Genomic DNA, 21,753 nt, shown 5'->3' with positions numbered 1-21,753 from the left:
CAAAAATACTGCCATATCCAAATCTAATTAAGGTATTTTTATCTGGTCAAACAATGTATTAAGCTTTTATGTTCTGTCCTATCTGTTATTTTAAAAGTTTATTTGAGTTTGAAATCTGAGAAAAACAAACTAACAATGCACCTGATGAAGCAACCCACCCAGACTGAGAGTTTCCATATCCCAATCTTTGATTCTGGTACAGCTGTATGAAGTGAGAATGCAAAGTGATATTCCAGGACACCAAAAGATAAACTACACTGAGCATTCGTCTCAATGGAGTGTTAAAATATGAGATACTTACAACATCTGCATCACCATAAAATGCTGCAAGATCCAGAGGTGTCCGTCCATTTTTATCTGCATGATCAGTTGCAGCACCCCTTTCTACTAAAGACTGAACTACAGGCAGGTGACCCTTCAGACATGCCCAGCTGAGGGCAGTCAATCCCTCCTTATCCATTAGTGAAAGTGCTGCTCCTGTAGAACAGAGAATGTGCAATGGCTACATAGATTTCATCTGGTAATAAATTCAGTAATGTTTAAGACAACAGGAAATTAAAAAAAAACATTGATCATCTTGGTCTTACTTGGTCTGATAGAATCATATGTGGCAGTAACAGAACAAACACCTTTGCTGTAAATGAAAATATGAATTGCCTCCTGGTGTTGGGAGTATACATACTCTGAAGACTTAGAGGCAATGATTTTCTCCAATATCATTCTATGAAATACACATAGAACACAGATGTCTTGTAATCAGTTACAAAAGTCAAACAATGTGCATCTAGTGATATAACCTGTCATCAGCATGGTAGTGTGGCAGTTAGCACCAAGTGTTACAGTATCAGTAATCAGTGATCGGGGTTCAATTCCTACTCTTGTCTGTAAGGAGTTTGTACATTCTCCCCGGGACCATGTGGATTCTATCTGGGTGCTCCAGTTTCCTTCCACATTCCAAAGATGCACTGGTTAGGGTTCAGGTTAGTAAGCTATGGGCATGCTATGTTGACGCTGGATGTATGGCAACACTTGTGGGCTGCCCCCCCCGCACGTCCTCAGCCTATGTTGATTGCTGACACAAAACGGCACATTTTGCTGTATGTTTTGATGTTTCAATGTATATGTGACAAATAAAGCCAATCTTTCATCAGAAGGGAAGTGATACTCTATCCCATTATTACCCAGTACCTTCAATGCTAACATTTTAATATAATGTACATTATTTACATTTATTACGGTGGCACTTTTAAGCTCACCATGTTAATGTAAAAGCACTATTTTCCATGAGTCTTTATGGAATAGAGATCATAAAATATTGAGTTGTTTCTAAGTGTGACATGCTGAGTCAATTTAATTTTGAGATCAAAGGTATTCTCTTGGACAAGTACGCCACAGATATGGAGAAAAGGTGGATGGATGGAGTGGTGTAGAGGAATGAAGAGAATGAAGATCAGCCATGATCTCAGAAACACCACTATCTATTTCAGTGTCTGAGTTTACAAATGCAGAACGACCTTACGTGAACAGAAATTAACATGGTCTGGGACAAAATACATCAGTGGGACAGGAAGTAGTGCGATGCACTTCCCATTTCTTCTGCTAATTAGATCCTATCTAATTTAGAGCAAAAACTATTTTTATACAAATTAACATTTATGATTAATATATTTTCACAGAATACTCCCATTTTTGAAATGAGAGAATAAATATGTGAATGGTGTTCTCAACAACCTCTCTTCAAAACTAACCTTGAGAAAGCAAGAATTCCACCGTGTCTAGGTGCCCCTCTGATGCCGCCATCATTAGAGGGGTTCTACCCTGCTTATCTGCCATATTTGAATCCGCACCATGAGTTAGCAGCAAGTCCACTATCTGAAAACATAAACAATATTTAACTAATTCAAAGCAGCATAACACACAAAGCACCAACTTCTTTCTGCTAATTGAGCACCTTATTTAGCAAAAATCATCTTAAGGGGTATCAAACAACACACATAAAAATTGTTGGTGAACGCAGCAGGCCAGGCAGCATCTATAGGAAGAGGTACAGTCGACGTTTTGGGCCGAGACCCTTTCCCAGCTTTTCACACAAAATCTAATGCTGGGCCACTTAAGGAAACACTAGGCAAAAGACCAAAATTTGGTCAAAAGAAGTAGGTTTAAAAAAGCATACTAAAGGAGAAAAGAGGAAAAGAAGGGTGGAGAAGTTTAGAAAAGGAAGTATAGACCTTAGCATTTTTGGCAGCTGAAGACACAATTAAAATCAGGGATGACCAAAGGCCAGATAAAGAGGACTAGAGATATCTGAGAGAGTTATAAGGTTGGAGGAGATCACAGAGGTAGGGTAGCTAAAACTATGCAGGGAATTGATGCGTTCTTTAATTGGGATCCAGCATTTGTAAAATAATTTATTTTCTTGGGCGTCACTGGAAGGCAGTATTTATTGACCACCACAAATTGCTCTTGAGAAGATAGCCTGAGTCACCCTCTTGATCCGCTCTTTGGTGAAAAGTAATGCCATGGTACTACTTGGTAGGAAATTGCAAGATTTGGAGCCAGTGAAAGAATGTGGCAATACACTTCCAACTTCTGCAACTTGGATGACAACAAGCAGATATTATTGCACACCTTCTGACCCTGTTTTTCTTGGTTGGGATTGCAGGTTTGGGAAGTGCTGAAAATGTAGGCTGAGGGGCATTTTTATGGTACACACCGCAGCTACTGTGTACAAATGATGTTGGGAATGAATGTTAGGTAGTTGATGGAGTGGTAATCATGCAGGCTGCTTTATCTTGGATGGTGCTCAGCTTCTTCTTATCCAGGTAAGCAGAGAGTATTCAATCACACCTCTTGAAGATATCAGGAGGTGAGTGACTTATTACAGGATTCTCAACCTCTGATCTGCTCTTGTAGCCATGGCAAGTATGTTGCGAGTCTGGTTGAACTTCGCTGGCAACCACCTGGATGTTAATGATGAAGGATTTGGAAGTACTAATTCTTCTGAAGATCAAAGAAAACTGGTTAGATTTTCTTTTGTTAGAGATGGTCACCGTCTGACATTTTGGAGAAACAAATGTTATGTGGTACTTATCAGCTCATGGCTTAATATTATCCAAACCTTGCTGACAGTTTTGAATAGACTTGAACATTATGAAATCATCAGCTAACAACCCCTCTTCTGTTCTCCTAAAGGAAGGCAGATCATTAATGAAGATAAAGATGATTGGAGTCAGGGTGAGGAACATCTTCTGCAATGCCCTGGGCTGGGATGATTATGTCCAAGAGACGTAACCATCAGCTTTAGTCAAAGTGTGACACTGGAATTTTTCCCCTTTGTTGCTTCCTGATGCCACCCTTGGTCAATTGCCACTTTGGTGTCATGGGCAGTAACTCTTACTTCCCCTCTAGAACGTTGCTCTTTGAGCCATAATTAGACCTGGAGGAGAAGTTGTCTTGCTGAAACCTAAACCTGGCAGTAATGAATATGTTATCAGTGAATAAGTCTCAGTTCCACCGCACTGTGGATAACAACTTCCATTGGTGATTGACAGTAGTTAACCAGGTTGGATTTGTCCTGTTTTTTCTGTGAACATAACATAGCTTGACAAATTTCCATATTGACAGACAGAGGCAATGTTTGTAATTGTAATGAAACAGCTTGGCTAGAGGCACAGTTAGTTCTGGAGTATAAGATTGTAATATTAAAGCCAGGATATTCTCTGGTTCGGATGATTAAATCAAATTGGCTGGAGACCGGCTTCAATAATAATAGTCTCAGGGAGTTATTGGAATAGGTCCTTGATCTAGCACTTTCATCTGAACATGGATGTGAATGTTTCAATCTTGCTTTTAGCACACTCTTGCTGGGCCAAGCCAACATCAAGAAAAAGAATATTCTTGGAGTCCTTGACTGGGTTTTATCAGTTTAATTGACAAATAGTGTTGCACTCATGGAAGCACCAGGCAACAGCCTTCTCCAGTAAGACACTGTCAACTGCATTATCCTAGCAGGTCAGAAACTGGATATCTTGCTAAAATGACAACCCTTCTGCCCCAAAGCTTTTGCCCCATTGACAAGATATACCAGGAGCATTCAAGAATACTTTCAACTAACCTGAATAAACACCATTCAAGAAGCTAAACACCAGGACAAAGCTAACTATTTGATTGCCACTCCATTCACCTAACTGAATATTTTATCTTTCCTCCAACACTCCACTATGTTGCAGTATGTTCTATCCATAAAATGTACTTGAACTACTTGCCTCAGCTACCGACTGCACTTCCCAAACCTGCAAAATCTACCAAATAAGAAGACAAGGAGACAAGAAGCATGGGAATATAACTACCTATAGATTCTCCTCCAAGTTACACACCACCTGAACCTGGAAATATATTGCCATTTCATCCATCACTGCTGGGTATTGGAACAGGTACTCCTCACCCAGAAAGCATGGTGGGAGTACTGTACCAGATGTCTCCAGCAGTTTAGGGCAGTGACTTGTCACCACCTATTCAAGAGCAATTAAGGATGGGTAATACATGCAGATTAGAGTTCAATAGGAACTGAATAAATGCATTACATTGGATTGGATTGGATTGGATTGGATAGGATATCAAAAAAAATATATCTTGGCTTCTGTTTAGTTGTGGCCAGGCTAGGCTTGGGTCAAAATTTAACTTTATATCTGAGCAGACCATTAATGTGGATAAAAAATCAGAAGAGTCTCGGACTGTACACATGGGAGCACAGAGGAAAATAGTACAAATATGGGATGATAACCAGTACTGGCGATTCTCTGGTTATAAGCGCGCAAAGAGTAGTACAGACAGATGCAGTTCCACTAGCTGGATGACATCTTGAGAACTACAAGGGATGGATGGAATACATATGTTACAGCATAACTAAGTCAACTTACCTGCCAGTGTCCTTGTCTCACTGCACTGAAGAGTGGGACAATCCCTCGCCTGTTAGACTGCGACACTGCAGCTCCTTGTTCTAAAAGCAGTCTGCATACTTCAAGCTTTCCTCGTCCGGCTGCAGCAGTCAGCGCTGAGAGCATATAAATGCATGGATTCAGAAGAGTGTGGGAATTTTGAATAGAAAGTTCACTGAATTCAACAAGTCATATCATTCAAATCAGATGTGCCTCAGACTGCTTCCAGAGCACACCACTATTGTCTGTTTCAATGGATAGCTCAATAATTGATTCCTATTTTTAGAAGATGTTTCATCTGGCATCTTGCTGTGTGAAACATGAACCCATTATCAAAGTAAAACAAGGTTTGCTGGGATTAACTTTTTCAATTACCTTCACATTCGCCATTTCAGTCACTTTGAAGTAATCTTTTCTCTCTCTAGAGAAATTGAGCCCAATTTACTTAACCATCCTTCATTTATTTAACCTTCCTTTATTCTTGACGTACAAACGTCTTTGCTCCTATCAGTACCTTTCCAGCAGAAACTCTTGCCCTTATGTTACCAGAAGGATGCACAATATTCTCCAGTCTAGCAGCTTATAAAAGTAACAGAAATTATTGAATAGAATAAATCACTGAGGTGATAAATATGTTAGCACCAAATCTGTTTTTGTATTTCAGTCGTCCTCAACATATTGCCTAAAATTCTAAAATATTTTGCAAAATTATCAAATGTAAGTGGTATTACTTGTTCAATGAATTAGAAATGACAGTACATTGGACCTGTGCTCACAAGAGAAGAGTTTACTGCTTATATCGTGTTAAAGGAAAACATTTCAGTGATGATGAATGGGTTAAGATAAGAAAATAGATAAATAGGACGAACTTAAAAAATTGGCTGAACTCAAAATGGAAAGCAATCAACCAATGAGTTTGCTAAGGAAGGAAATTGCAAAGCCCCTGTGCATAATTTTCCAATCCTTCTGAGATTATAGGAACAGTGTCATAGAGCTACTAATGTCATACCTCTTGTCCTAAACTAAAAATTGGGAACTAAGCACTGCTGAAGAAAGAAATAATAATAAATCTTTCATGTACTCAGACAGTGGCCATGTTGTACTTCTACATCCTTCAATATTATTCCAAAGTTTAAAAAATTTTTATTGCGATACAACACGGAGTAGGCTCATCTGGACCTTAGAGCTGTGCTGCTCAGCAATCCCCCGATTTAACCCTAGTCTCATCACAGGACAATTTATAATGCCCAATTAACCTACCAACTGGTGCGTCTTTAGACTGTGGAAGAAAACCGGAGAATTCAGAGAAAACCCACATGGTCACGGGGAGGATGTACAAACTCTTTACAGGCGGGGTGGGAATTGAATCCAGATCGCTGCTACTGGAAAGCGTTGTGCTAGCCACGATGCTACCATGCCCCTGTCATAATAAGTTCAGTCATAAGTGCTGAAAAAGCCAGATTTATCATGAGCAAGTCAGCACCTCTTATCTGTTTCACAGGTCTAACATACTCTACAATGCTATAGATGGGTGGGGGGAGGGGAATGCAGCATAGAAAGAAATCTTCCCATGACGTAATGAGGATGGGCAAGTGGTGGAAGTGTTAATGGAGGGCTTCTTTGTGAACAGTAACTACAATTCAGTAAGCTTTAAGGTAGATTTGGAAAAGGATAAGATTAAGGTCTAAAATTGGGAATGACAGACTTCAATGATGCAGGAGAGCACCTGGCAAAATTAGACTGGGAGTATCTGCAAGAGGGAAGAATAACATCTGATAAGTGGGAAGTGTTTAAAAGTGAAACGGTAAGAGCTCAATATTAGCATGTCTCTGTAAGGACAATAAGCAGATATGGGAGCCTTGGTTATCAATGGAAATTAAAGCATTGTTCAAGAAAAAGAAGGAAATGCACATCAGGTATAGGAAACAGTTATCAAGTGAGGCTTTTGAGGTTTTATAGATATTTTAAAGTAATTAGAAGAGCAAAAGGGACATGATCTGGTCCTGGCCATTCGAATTCAAGACAGATCCTAAACATTCTATAAATATATAGTGAGAAAAAAAGAGGGTAGCTTGGGAGAAAGTTGGTACTTTCAGGAACCAAAAGACAAGTATTTACATGGAGCCAAGGGACATGCCCTAAATGAATAGGTCACATCAGTATTCACGAGAGAGAAGGATGGGGAGGATGGAGAGTTATGGCAGGCATATGCTAACAGTTTAGAATGTGCATATCATGAAAAAAGAAGTGTTAGAGATATTGATGCACATTAAGATGGACAAATCCCCTGAGTCTGAGGAAATCCAACACAGGGTGTTATGGACAGCAAGGGAGGAGATCGCAGGAGCTCTGAAGAAGTTTACTGAATTATCTACAAGTGAAATACTAGAGTTCTAAGGCTTAATATTGTTTCATATTCCAGAAGGGCAGTATGGATAAGCCAGACAACTACAAGCTAATGAGCCTGACATCAGTTAGTTAGGGAAATTACAGGGGATAAAAGTCTTAGACTTAAAAAAAAACACAGGATTTATGATTACTTGAAAGGCAAGGGCTAATTAAGGAGCATCAGCATGCTTTTGTGCATGGGAAATCCCGCTTCACTGATGCGAATTTTTTTTGAGGAGATTACCAAGAAAATTCATGAAAACAAGGTGGTAGATAGGACCATAGACAATAAGACATAGGAGCAGAAAAAGGCCATTTGGCCCATTAAGTTTGCTCCACCAATCGCGGAGGATCCTTTTCTCCCTTCCTCAGCCCCATTCCCTAGCCTTCTCCCCGTAACTTTTGATGCCATGTCCAATCAAGAACCTGTCAAGCTCTGCCTTAAATACACTCAACGACCTGGCCTCCACAGCTGCTTGTGGTAACAAATTCCATAAATTCATCACCCTCTGGCTAAAGAAATTCCTTCGCATCCCTGTTTTAAATGGACATTTAAGGAGGCATGGGATCCAAGGGGACATTGCTTTGTGGATCCAGACCTGGCTTGCCCACAGAAGGCAAAGAGTGATTGTAGACGGGTCATATTCTGCATGGAGGCTGGCGACCAGTGGTGTGCCTCAAGGATCTGTTCTGGGACCCCCCTCTCTTCGTGATTTTTATAAATGACCCGGATGAGGAAGTGGAGGGATGGGTTAGTAAATTTGCTGATGACACTAAGGTTGGGTGTGTTCTGGATAGTGTGGAGGGCTGTCAGAGGTTACAACGGGACATTGATAGGATGCAAAACTGGGCTGAGAGGAGGCAGATGGAGTTCAACCCAGATAAGTGTGAGATGATTCATTTTGGTAGGTCAAATATGATGGCAGAATATAGTATTAATGGTAAGACTCTTGGCAGTGTGGAGGATCAGAGGGATCTTGGGGTCCCAGTCCATAGGACACTCAAAGCTGCTATGCAGGTTGACTCTGTGGTTAAGAAGGCATACGGTGCATTGGCCTTCATCAATCGTGGGATTGAGTTTAAGAGCTGAGAGGTAATGTTGCAGCTATATAGGACCCTGGTCAGACCCCACTTGGAGTACTGTGCTCAGTTCTGGTCGCCTCACTACAGGAAGGACGTGGAAATTATAGAAAGGGTGCAGAGGAGATTTACAAGGATGTTGCCTGGATTGGGGAGCATGCCTTATGAGAATAGGTTGAGTGAACTCAGCCTTTTCTGCTTGGAGCGATGGAGGATGAGAGGTGACGTGATAGAGGTGTACAAGATAATGAGAGGCATTGATCGTGTGGATAGTCAGAGGCTTTTCCCCAGGGCTGAAATGGCTAGCATGAGAGGGAACAGGTTTAAGGTGCTTGGAAGCAGGTACAGAGGAGATGTCAGGGGTAAGTTTTTTTACGCAGGGAGTGGTGAGTGTGTGGAATGGACTGCTGGCAGTGGTGGTGGAGGCGGAAACAATAGGGTCTTTTAAGAGACTCCGGGATGGCTACATGGAGCTTAGAAAAATAGAGGGCTATGGGTAAAGCCTAAGGTAGGGACATGTTCGGCACAGTTCTGTGGGCTGAAGGGCCTGTATTGTGCTGTATGTTTTCTGTGTTTCTGTGGCATCCCTCAATACAAGGCTGTGCCCTCTTGTCCTAGACTGCCCCACCATGGGAAGCATCATTTCCACATCTACTCTGTCTAGGCCTTTCAATATTTGAAAGGTTTCAATGAGAACTGCCAACCCCCCCCCCCCCCATTCTTCTAAATTCCAGCGAGTACAGACCCAAAACCATCAAACATTCCTCGTATGATAACCCTTTCATTCCTGGAATCATCTTTGTAAATCTCCTCTGAACGCTCTCCAATGCCAGCACATCTTTTCTTAGATGAGGAGCCCAAAACTGTTCACAATACTCAAGGTGAGGCCTCACCAGTGCCTTATAAAGTTTCAGCATCACATCCCTGTTCTTGTACTCTAGACCTCTTGAAATAAATGCTCACATTGCATTTGCCTTCCTCAGCACCAACTCTACATGCAAGTTAACCTTCAGGGTGTCCTCCACAAGGACTCTCAACTCCCTTTGCATCTCAGATTTTTGGATTTTCTCCCTATTTAGAAAATATTCTGCACATTTATTTCTACTTCCAAAATGCATGACGATACAATTTCCAACATTGTATTTCATTTGCCACTTTCTTGCCCATTCTCCAAATCTGTTTAAGACCTTCTGTAGCCTACCTTGTTCCTCAACACTACCTACACTTCAATCAATCTTCATATCATCTGCAAACTTGGCAACAAAGCCATCTATTCCATGATCTAAATCATTGATATACAGCATAAAAAGAAGTGGTCCCAACACCGATCCCTGTGGAACACCACTAGTCACCAGCAGCCAACTAGAAAATAATCCTTTTATTTCCACTCACTGCCTCCTACCAATCAGCCAATGCTCTAACCATGCCAGTAACTTTCCTGTATACCATGGGCTTTTAAATTGGTAAGCAGCCTCTTGTGTGGCACCTTGTCAAAAGCCTTCTGAAAGTCCAGATATACAACATCCACTGCATCCCCTTTATCTAACCTACTTGTAAGCTCCTCAAAGAATTCCAACAGGTTCATCAGGCAGGATTTTCCCTTAAGGAAACCAAGCTGACTTTGTCCTATCTTGTCCTATCCACGCGACTCCCTTGTCCATTCGTGCCCCCCATCCCTCCCCACCGATCTCCCTCCTAGCACTTATCCTTGTAAGTGGAACAAGTGCTACACATACCTTTACACTTCCTCCCTTACCACCATTCAGGGCCCCAGACAGTTCTTCCAGGTGAGGCGACACTTCACCTGTGAGTCCACTGGGGTGATATACCGCGTCCAGTGCTCCCAATGTGGCCTTCTATATATTGGCGAGACCCGACGCAGACTGGGAGATTGTTTTGCTGAACACCTACGCTCTGTCCGCCAGAGAAAACAGGATCTCCCAGTGGCCACACATTTTAATTCCACGTCCCATTCTCATTCTGATATGCCTATCCACGGCCTCCTCTACCGTAAAGATGAAGCCACACTCAGGTTGGAGGAACAACACCTTATATTCCGTCTGGGTAGCCTCCAACCTGATGACATGAACATTGACTTCTCAAACTTCCACTAATGCCCCACCTCCCCCTCATACCCCATCCATTATTTATTTATATACACACATTGTTTTTCTCTCTCTCTTTTTTCTCCCTCTCTCCCTCTCACTATACCCCTTGCCCATCCTCTGGGTTTTCCCCCCTCCCCCTTTTCTTTCTCCCTAGGCCTCCTGTCCCATGATCCTCTCATATCCCTTTTGCCAATCACCTGTCCAGCTCTTGGCTCCATCCCTCTCCCTCCTGTCTTCTCCTATCATTTTGGATCTCCTCTTCTCCCTCCCACTTTCAAATCTCTTACTAACTCTTCCTTCAGTTAGTCCTGACGAAGGGTCTCGGCCTGAAACTTCGACTGTACCTCTTCCTAGAGATGCTGCCTGGCCTGCTGCCTTCACCAGCAACTTTGATGTGTGTTGCACCATTCGTTTATTTTTTACATACTTGAAAAAGCATTTGCTATCCACTTTGATATGGTTTGCTAGCTTGCTTTCATATTTCATCTTTTTCCTCCTTATGATTCTTTTAGTTGCTCTCTGTAGGTTTTTAAAAACTTCCCAATCCTCTATCTCCCACTAGTTTTTGCTTTGTTGTATGCCCACTCTTTTGCTTTTACATTAATTTTGACTTCCCTTGTCAGCCATGGTTGTACTATTTTGCCACTTGAGTATTTGTTTATTTTTCGAATACATCTATCCTGCACCTTCCTCATTTTTCCCAGAAACTCACGCCATTGCTGCTCTGCTGTCATTCCTGCCACCAACTCCTTCCAATTTACTTTAGCCAACTCCTCTCTCATACCACTATAATTTCTTTTACTCCACTGAAATACTGCTACATGAGACTTTATTTCTCAATATCAAATTTCAAGTTGAACTCAATCATATTGTGATCACTGGTTCCTAAGGTTTCTTTTACCTTAACCTCCCTAATTGCCTCCGGCTTATTACATTAACACTCAGTCTAGTATAGCTGATCCCCTAGTGGGCTTAACGACAAACTGCTCTAAAAAGCCATCTCTCAGGCATTCAACAAGCTTACTCTCTTGAGATCTGTTACCAACCTGATTTTCCCAATCGACCTGCATGTTGAAATCTCCCATGACTATCATAACATTGCCTTTTTAACTCACCTTTTCTATTTCCCATTGTAATCTGTGGTCCACGTCCTAGCTACTGTTGGGAGGCCTGCATATAATTGCCATCAATGTCCTTTTACCCTTGCAGTTTCTTAACTCAACCCACAAGGATTCAACATCTTCCATTCCTATGTCACATCTTTGTACTGATTTGATGCCATTCTTTACCAGTAGAGCCACACCACCCCTCTGTCTACCTTCTCATCCCTCCGATATAATGTGTAACCTTGGACATTCAGCTCCCAACTACAACCATCCTTCAGCCAAGTTTCAGTCAGTGATGGTCACAACATCATACCCCAACAATCTGTAAAAGTACAACAAGATCATCCACCTTATTTCTTATGCTCCATGCATTGAGATATAATACTTTGAGTGCTGTATTTGCTACCCTTTTTGATTCTGTATCCCTAATACACTGGTACTCACCCTGCTGACAGCAATTTTGTCTTATTGTCTGCTTGCCCTTCCTGACAACCTGACTGTACGCTATCTGCTTTTTTACCATCTGTCCTATCCAGAGTCCCTTTACTCCAGTTCCTACCACTCTGCCAAATTAGCTTAAATCCTCCCCAACAGCTCTAACAAACCTGTCCGCGAGAACATTGGTTCCACTCAGGATCAGGTGCAACCTGTCACTTTTGTACAGGTCACATCTCCCCCAAAAGAGATCCCAGTGATCCAAGAACCTGAAGCCCTGCCCCCTGCTCTCAGCCATGCATTATTTTGCCAAATCATCCTGTTTCTACCCCTACTGGTGCATGGCATAGGCAGCAGTACAGAAAATTACTACCCTGGAGACCCTGCTTCTCAGCTTTCTACCCAGCTCTTTAAATTCTCTGATCAGGACCTCTTTGCTTTTCCTTCCAATGTCATTGGTACCAATATGTACCAAGACATCTGGCTGCTCTCCCTCCCCCTCCAAAATGCAGTGGAAGTGATCTGAGACATCCCTGACCCTGGCACCTGGGAGGCTACATACCATCTGAGTACTCCGTTCACATCCACAGAATCTCCTGTCGTTCCCCTGACTATTGAATCACGTATCACTTCCACTCCCCTACTCTTCCACTCTCCCTTCCACACCATGGACCCATGCCAGTAACCTGGTCTCTGTGGCATTCCGTTGGGTGGTCATCCCCCACAACAGTATCCAAAACAGTATACTTATCATTGAGTGGAATGTCCACAGTGGTGCTCTGCACTAACTGCCCATTCACATTTCCATTTCTCCTGACAGTCACCCAGCTACTCAGCTACTGCAACCTTGGGGTGACTGTTTCCCTGTAACTTTGATTGATTATCTCCTCACTCTCCTGTACAAGCCAAAGGTCATCCAGCTGCTGCTCCAGATTCCTAACACGGTCTTCAAGGAACTGCAGCTGAATGCACTTCATGCAGATGTAGTTTCCTGGGAGACTCTGGAAATCATTTACTACACTCGGTACAGTAAGAGAGGGAAAAAAGGGAACTTTAACAGAAGCTTACCCGGAGCCAACGTCTCTTTCGAGCCGAAGCCTCCTTTCAGCCAGAGTCTAACACCCCTACTCTCACCATTGGCCTACTCCCGACAATGCCCCCCCCCACCGTTTGTCCCTTCTGTACTTTTAAATAAGCATTGCTGAGATATAGTGTACATGGACTTCAGCAAGGCTCTTGATAACATCATGCACAATAGGCTGGTTCAGAAAGTTAGGGCTCATGGGATCGTAAGTTTTTTGGCAAGGTTGGCTTTTCCGACTGAAAGTTTGAAACCAGTGGTGTAGTGTAAGGTTCAGTGTTAGGAACTTCGTTATTTGCCATATTTATAAATGACATTGATGAGTATATGTTAGGGAATGAGATAGGGCAGGTGACGGAGGTATGTGTGGGGAAGCACTTTGGGTCCAGTGATCACAATACCATTAGTTTCAATATAATTATGGAGAAGGATAGGACTGGACCCAGGGTTGAGATTTTTGATTGGAGAAAGGCTAACTTTGAGGAGATGTGAAAGGATTTAGAAGGAGTGGATTGGGACAATTTGTTTTATGGGAAGGATGTAATAGAGAAATGGAGGTCATTTAAAGGTGAAATTTTGAGGGTACAGGAACTTTATGTTCCTGTTAGGTTGAAAGGAAAGGTTAAAAGTTTGAGAGAGCCATGGTTTTCAAGGGATATTGGAAACTTGGTTCAGAAAAAGAGAGGGATCTACAATAAATACAGGCAGCTTGGAGTAAGTGAGGTGCTCGAGGAATATAAAGAATGTAAAAAGAATCTTAAGAAAAAAATTAGAAAAGCTAAAGAAGATACAAGGCTGTTTTGGCAAGTAAGGTGAAAATAAATCCAAAGGGTTTCTACAGTTATATTAATAGCAAAAGGATAGTGAGGGATAAAATTGGTCCCTTAGAGAATCACAGTGGATGGCTATGTGCAGAGCCAAACGAGATGAGGGAGATTTTGAACAATTTCTTTTCTTCAGTATTCACTAAGGAGAAGGATATTGAATTGTGTAAGATAAGGGAAATAAGTAGGGTAGTTATGATGATTAAAGAAGAGGAAGTACTGGCGCTTTTAAGGAATATAAAAGTGGATAAGTCTCCGGGTCCGGACAGGATATTCCCTAGGACCTTGAGAGAAGTTAGTGTGGAAATAGCAGGGGCTCTGACAGAAATATTTCTAATGTCTTTAGAAAAGGGGATGGTGTCGGAGGATTGGCATATTGCTCATGTTGTTCCATTGTTTAAAAAGGGTTCTAAGAGTGAACCTAGCAATTATTGGCCTGTGAGTTTGACATCAGTGGTGGGTAAATTGATGGAAAGTATTCTTAGAGATGGTATATATAATTATCTGGATAGACAGGGTCTGATTAGGAACTGTCAACATGGATTTGTGCGTGGAAAGTCATGTTTGACAAATCTTATTGAATTTTTTGAAGAGGTTACTAGGAATGTTGATTAGGGTAAAGCGGTGGATGTTGTCTATATGGACTTCAGTAAGGCCTTTGACAAGGTTCCACACGGAAGGTTAGTTAGGAAGGTTCAATCGTTAGGCATTAATATCGAAGTAGTAAAATAGATTCAGCAGTGGCTGGATGGGAGATGCCAGAGAGTAGTGGTGGATAACTGTGTGTCAGATTGGAGGACGGTGTCTAGTGGTGTGCCTCAGGGATCTGTACTGGGTCCAATGTTGTTTGTCATATATATTAATGATCTAGATGATGGGGTGGTAAACTGGATTAGTAAGTATGCAGATGATACTAAGATAGGTGGAGTTGTGGATAATGAAGTAGGTTTTCAAAGCTTGCAGAGATTTAGACCACTTAGAAGAGTGGGTTGAAAGATGGCAGATGGAATTTAATGCTGATAGATGTGAGGTGCTACATTTTGGTAGGACTAATCAAAATAGGACATGCAGGGTAAATGGTAGGGCATTGAAGAATGCAGTAGAACAGAGGGATCTAGGAATAATGGTGCATAGTTCCCTGAAGGTGGAATCTCATGTGGATAGGGTGGTGAAGAAAGCATTTGGTATGCTGGCCTTTATAAATCAGAGCATTGAGTATAGGAGTTGGGATGTAATGTTGAAATTGTACAAGGCATTGGTGAGGCCAAATTTGGAGTATTGTGTACAGTTCTGGTCACCAAATTATAGGAAATATGTCAACAAAATAGAGAGAGTACAGAGGAGATTTACTAGAATGTTGCCTGGGTTTCATTTCCTAAGTTACGGAGATAGGTTGAACAAGTTGGATTTTTATTCTTTGGAGCATAGAAGGTTGAAGGGGGGACTTGATAGAGGTATTTAAAATTATGAGGGGGATAGATAGAGTTGATGTGGATAGGCTTTTTCCATTGAGAGTGGGGGAGATTCAAACAAGAGGACATGAGTTGAGAGTTAAAGGGCAAAAGTTTAGGGGTAACATGAAGGGGAACTTCTTTACTCAGAGAGTGGTAGCTGTGTGGAACGAGCTTCCAGCAGAAGTGGTTGAGGCAGGTTCGATGTTGTCATTTAAAGTTAAATTGGATAGATATATGGACAGGAAAGGAATGGAGGGTTATGGGCTGAGTGCAGGTCGGTGGGACTAGGTGAGAGTAAGAGTTCGGCACGGACTAGAAGGGCCGAGATGGCCTGTTGCCGTGCTGTATTTGTTATATGGTTATGCCTGTGGTCTGATAAGTGAGTTGCTGATGCCCCAAAAATTGGTGTAACTGCAGACAACAAGGATGGTGCAAAGGATGCACAAGAACACATATTAGCTGGAAACTTGATCAAAATGGTGACAGATGAGTTTTAATCCTGTGTGAGGTAATCGATTTTGGGTCATTAATGACATAGAGTGAAGGGCGGGGATTTCAGGAGCTTAGATGTAATGAGAGATATTAGGTACGAATTCATAACTCCCTGAAATCAGCAACACAGCTGAATAGGGTAATGTAGAAGGAATTTAGCATGCTTGCCTTCATAAACAAAGGTACTGAATATGCAAGTTGGGATATAATGTTGTTGCAGTTCTGGTAAGGATATGGTAGCAGCACAAAAAGTTCAGAGGAGATTCATGAGGATGTTGTTTCAAATGAAGGGTTTAAGTTACAACATGAGGTTGAATAGGCTGGGTTGTTCTCACTGGAGCTTGAGAGACTGAGGTTGACTTTTTAAGAAGTTTATAAAATTATAAGGGGCTTAGAGAGGGATAGGAAGTCATGGCTCTTTACCAAAACTACAGGGTATACTGTAGGTTTATGGTGATGAAGAGAATATGAAAAGGAGATCTGAGGGGGATGTTTTTCCATATAATGTGTGGTGGGTATATGGAACAAGCTGCCAGTGGAGTTAGTTTAGGAGGATAGAATCAGCACTTTCAAAAAGCATTTGGGCAAATACATGGGTAGGAAAGGAATAGAGGGATATGGGCCAAATGTAAGAAAGTGGGAATAGTGCTGATACGCAACTTGATGAGCATGGACAAGTCAGACAGAAGAGCCCATTTCCATGCTGTATAACTCTACTTCAGTAAGTAAACATGTAATAATTGTACAAGAATTCAAAGGGAAAAGGAAATATAAAATCATCTGAACAAACAATAAAATTGGAAACTTAACTTAATTCAAGTTTAATCAATAATCCAATAGATAATCCAGGCAAAAACACTTTGCACGAAGAGTGACAAGAAGGTGGAACTCAAGATCATGTTGGGGCAAACATTATAAGAGCATTTAAAAGGACATTCCATAAATACATTAGGAAGGAATATAAAGCTGTGCTGAAAAGATGAATGAATGAGAATGCAAGGATGTTCACATAGCGTCTAAATCTTATCACATTCAATCTGTTCAAGTAATCTATTGCTGTATATGGTACACATGTCTGTTATACAATTAACTGATCGATTCAAAAAAATTCCCAAACTGTTCTGTGTTAACAGTGGAGATGTGATCTCATTCCCCATGCATTTCTCAAAAGCCCCTGCAGTGGAACAAACAAACTGAAGCAGAAAATAAAACAGACATATTTACTGTTGATCACCAATGGCCTCATGTTGGAATGGGGAGAAATGCCTCACATTTTGTCATTGTGCTAGGTGCTACACTTGGTTATTAATTTTCTTAAATTATTTAATTATTTTCAAATTTGATTGTCTTTGGTCTTTACTAATGGTTAATCTACTTTTTATGTACTGAACCTCATTTTTCAAAATGAAATGAAATTGAAAATACTGAATTATTTTGGGAATGTAAATTCCAGTGGTGAGAGAAAAATTGTTGGTGACTGAACAGTTTTTGTTTAGAAATCAGTTTGACTGTTAGATCAATGACCTTCATTTGGGGGCACTGTGGAGATGTCTAAATTACAGGTTTTTCCAGGTTTAAGAAAAGCCGTGTATGCAACAAATCATTTGCATTGCTGCTGTCTTTGAACCTCAGTGCCTGGTGAACCTGTGCATCAAATATATGTGTTATCAACTCTTATCAAATAAATGAAAACTAAATAAACCAAGGATCCTGGAAATACCCTTACTGGACAAAATTAATCAAACTCTTAGAAGTCAAGACTTAATGCATTCTTTACATAAAACATAAAGAAATAGAAAGATAATAATAGAGAAATGCTCTTTTTGAGGTTTCAAACCAACAAAGTGACAGATTACAAAGTCGAGAGCAATGGTAGGAGCAGAAAGAGTCTCAATAGGGGGGTTCCATTATGCAAGTGCAGATTATTCAATTTAAAGTTCAAAAGTTTAAAGAAAATTTACTGTCAAAGTACATATGTGTCACCACATACAACACTGAGATTCATTTTCTTGTGAATATACTTAATAAATACAATAACTATAATAGAATTAATGAAAGACTCATCAACAGAACAAACAAGCAAAGTGCAAAAGACAACAGACTGGGTAAATATAAAAAGAAAGAAATAATAATAAAAATAAATAAATAAGCAATAAATATCGAGAACATGAGATGAAGAATCCTTGAAAGTGAGTTGATAGGTTATGGGAACATTTCAATCATGGGACAAGTGAAGTTGTGTGAAGTTATCCCCTCTGGTTCAAGAGCCTAGTGGTTGAGGAGTGATAATTGTTCCTGAACTTGGTGATGCGAGTCCTGAGGCTCCTGTACCTTCTTCCCAATGGCAATAGCGAGAAGAGAGCATGACCTGGGTAATGTGGGTCCCTGATGATGGATAAATTTAGGAAATAATTCCAACTGACTAAGTTTCCAAGTCAATGTATCCATGCTCAGAAACAGACACAAATCTTCTGCCCTGAGCTAATATTTAGCCTGCAGTAAAGCTGCCAATCATGCAGAAATGTACACCTTATTATTTGCTTTGTAACGACTGCAAAGAAGTGATCACACACTCTAAATACAGTGTGGTGGCCTGGAGCCAACTTTTAAACTTAAAGCATCCAATTTAAAAGATTCTAAAATGGTTAAACCACTCTGAAGTTACTCGTGCTTTGAAACAGATTTCTAATCATATGTGAAATTTTCCAATTCTATAAATCATTCTGGCAGTTGGAAATGAGTGAACATAGTTTCAGTAAACATCCCCCAGGCTCTCATTTACCCCAATCCTTCTGAGAAATGCTTCCAATTCTGGATTGCTTCAACCAGTGTAATTGAAGATTAGTTAAAGCACTTGGGTTAAATTATTGCTTTGCTTTGGTTACGTTGCAACTTAACAGTTTTAGAAAAAAAAACAATCTGGTTATCCTACCAACTTTACCAATGTTTTCTCAGTACAGCAGGTTATTTTTGGTTTCTTGTAGCTTTTGGATTAACTCATTCATGTCAAATAGTTTATTTCTGTTCTGAACTATACAAACTACTTCCTACTGATTACGGTTTGAATAGTCTTTGCCTAGATAATTTCCCTTCCATTGTATTATAATTGCACAAAAAGCAACAGGGTAGAATACGGCGGCAAAAATTCAACAATAAAAATGTTTTCCTTAGATTTAGTCTTTCTTAGTTTCCCATGTTTGGGAAAAATCAATTGTCTGAGCCTCTCATAACTTCCACTTCTTGTTTGCTGTGAATATGCATCACAAAACTTGCAGCCTGTCCAGAATGCCTTGGAATATTTTTTGGAACACAAATCAACATAGAGGTCTGAATTCAATTCCTCATTGCAGTAGTTATGGTATTTTTAAACTAAGAGTGTACATATAGTTATTTAATTTATAACACAATTCTAAATTATTTTGAACAATGACTAAGTCAAGTGGTAATTGATTTAATAATATTGCTGATTACTGAATTCAGGTGCAATATCATTAGCAACTCATATTTCCAGCATCAATTCATCATTTGATTTTAAGACAAGCAATGTAAATTTACTTTATGCACTGTAATCTGATGGCACCAATTAGCAAAAGTTAGATAAAAGTATAAAGTCTTTGATTTAATCAAATGAATCCTGTTAGACTTGGAAGAGCTGCTGAATATCATGGAGTAAACTGCAGGTAGATGCTCTAAAAACTAAATTATTGTGAGATATAAATAATATTTTGGTGTTGTCAACTTTAGACTCATTGGATCAGTAGATGATAGACTAATGACAATTAGTTACCCGTTTCAAACTGCAGCCTAATATCAGCATTAATTTTAAGAATGTTCAGAAACATTCCAAGTGTACGTGCATCCTCATTTACAGAGTACAGATCAAAGACAAAATGAAAACCAGTCTCAAGTGGCTCACCCATGTGCACTGCATCCAATGCTACTGTTAAGATAGGTGGTTGTGAATTCACTGCCAGAGATAGGTTTATTATTTGATCCATGTAGCGAACAGAGCTATGATGTTTGCCTAAAAATACCTGTTTCTCCCCAAAGAGTATCAAAACTGTTAATTTGAGCTCGTTCCACTTCTTCCTCATCCTTTTCTGGCAGATCCAGTAGATATGAGACAATCTGAAATAAATGTTAAAAGAACATTACAAGAATAAGATCAGCAAAGTCATTTGTTCCCCACTTTTATGTTATCCAAATTTAGCTGTTCGTAATGAGTTTCAAGAAATCTCATAAGATCCTTGACTACAGTGCATCATGTGAAGATACATCAAATATATCTTTCATAAGTGAACCTTACTGTTTTCGCAGCTCGGGCAGTGGATGGACAGAAAATAACTTTGTGGAGAATAAATAAGACCTGAGTTTCAAATTTTTAACCTCTCTCACAAAATTACTAAAGGAGGAGGCCAATTATCCCATTGTGCTTGTGATTTTTAGCTGGCTCTAATGACTACTAGTGTTATCCAGTCATTCCTGAACAGAGGAGAGTGAGGGGGCACCTGATAGAGGTGTACAAAATTGCTAGAGGCATAGAAATGATAGATGTTAAGAAACTTTTTCCACAGCAGAGATGTCCAAGACCAGAGGACATAGGTTAAAGTGAGGAGTAAGCAGTTTAGAGGCGGGTTGCAATTTGGAAAGCACTGCCTAAGAAGGTGGTGGAGGCAGCGAGCTCACAACATTCAGCAACTGGAGAATCACCAAGGCATGGTTGGCTTTGAACCAAGTTACATATGGGTCATTGATGATCAGCAAGGGTCTGATTCTGTCCCGTATGACCTAATGGGGTATTCAATGTGAAAAAACTCAATATATGAAATTCTCACTTATCTCCAATTATTGTCCATACTATTTGCCCACCTTCATTTAAGTACAGTTTTATTATCTCTATGAATCATTTTTGTGGTTACTTTCACATGAGCCATGAAGATTTACTTTCTTTTTTTGATCCTTATGGATATCTTGTAGTGAAGTTGAATTTTAATTGTGATATCAGACTCCTTTTTGTTTCATTCTAGTATCTTTTACTTTAATCATTTAGTCATCTGAAAGAATTTAGCTATCCCCATCCACCATATGGGAATATTTTCAATCTGTATATGAACTATCTTCTCTCATCATCTAGTATTGTTCCATAAGTGCTTTGCCTCCTAATTTGATTCTGGTCTACGTGAACATATTAAAGTCAGCCTTGCTACAGTTAAATACTTTTATACTGTTCGTCTCCTATCCATTTCCACAACTATTTTCATGGTATTTTTCAGCACTTTCTTTTTCAAAAGCACACACAGAAGCATCAAATTCCAAGTACTATATTTTTGAATGTTCTTAACTCAACAAATTTTAAAACGCAGCTCAGATCATTCAGAAAGCTGATATATGGTTTATTTCCTCCTCTGTGGAAGAGCAGTAAGCACCTCTCAATGGGTACGATTTTATATCCAAGATATGGACAAAGTATGGTTCGATTCCACTTCATAAAACAGCTTCAAAATTAACCATACACATTACACACCTCAGTATATCCCATGCTTGCTGCAGCAATAAGCGCTTGTTGAACTGCGTGGCTCTTTTTAAACACGCCCTGCTGTTGCCCTGCCAGTGTCCAATCAGCCTGGATCAGAAACTTAACAATTTCCAAGTGGCCACGCAGTGCTGCATGGACCAAAGCACACTGACCATTCTTATCCAAGTGGTCCACCTTTGGAAAAGAGGAGAGAGTCAGTTCAATCAAGAATCTCAAAATCACTTCCACTAAAGTAATGCACCAGGAGGAGGTAATTGAAGATCTGAACTTTCCTTTGGAATAAAAGATTCATTAGTTTCAGCCACACATTTT

The 21,753-nt window shown here is 40.3% G+C and overlaps 1 protein-coding gene across 6 annotated transcripts in view; it reads right to left on the bottom strand.

The window, feature by feature from the left end:
• Nucleotides 1-21,753, bottom strand: part of LOC134340122 (protein TANC2-like) — an 828,834-nt gene that overhangs the window by 47,789 nt on the left and 759,292 nt on the right. For all 6 annotated transcript variants that reach the window (XM_063036995.1, XM_063036994.1, XM_063036997.1 and 3 more), the window contains 5 exons: nt 21,430-21,615; nt 19,940-20,033; nt 4,920-5,053; nt 1,749-1,872; nt 302-477 (listed from right to left, as the gene is read on the bottom strand). In XM_063036995.1, coding sequence (XP_062893065.1) covers nt 302-477; nt 1,749-1,872; nt 4,920-5,053; nt 19,940-20,033; nt 21,430-21,615 — 714 coding nt within the window. The remainder of the gene's footprint in view (nt 1-301; nt 478-1,748; nt 1,873-4,919; nt 5,054-19,939; nt 20,034-21,429; nt 21,616-21,753) is intronic.

This window comes from Mobula hypostoma, chromosome X1, assembly GCF_963921235.1.
Source record: "Mobula hypostoma chromosome X1, sMobHyp1.1, whole genome shotgun sequence".
In the NCBI taxonomy this organism is placed as follows: domain Eukaryota; kingdom Metazoa; phylum Chordata; class Chondrichthyes; order Myliobatiformes; family Myliobatidae; genus Mobula; species Mobula hypostoma.
This window is presented reverse-complemented; position numbering and strand designations above follow the sequence as displayed.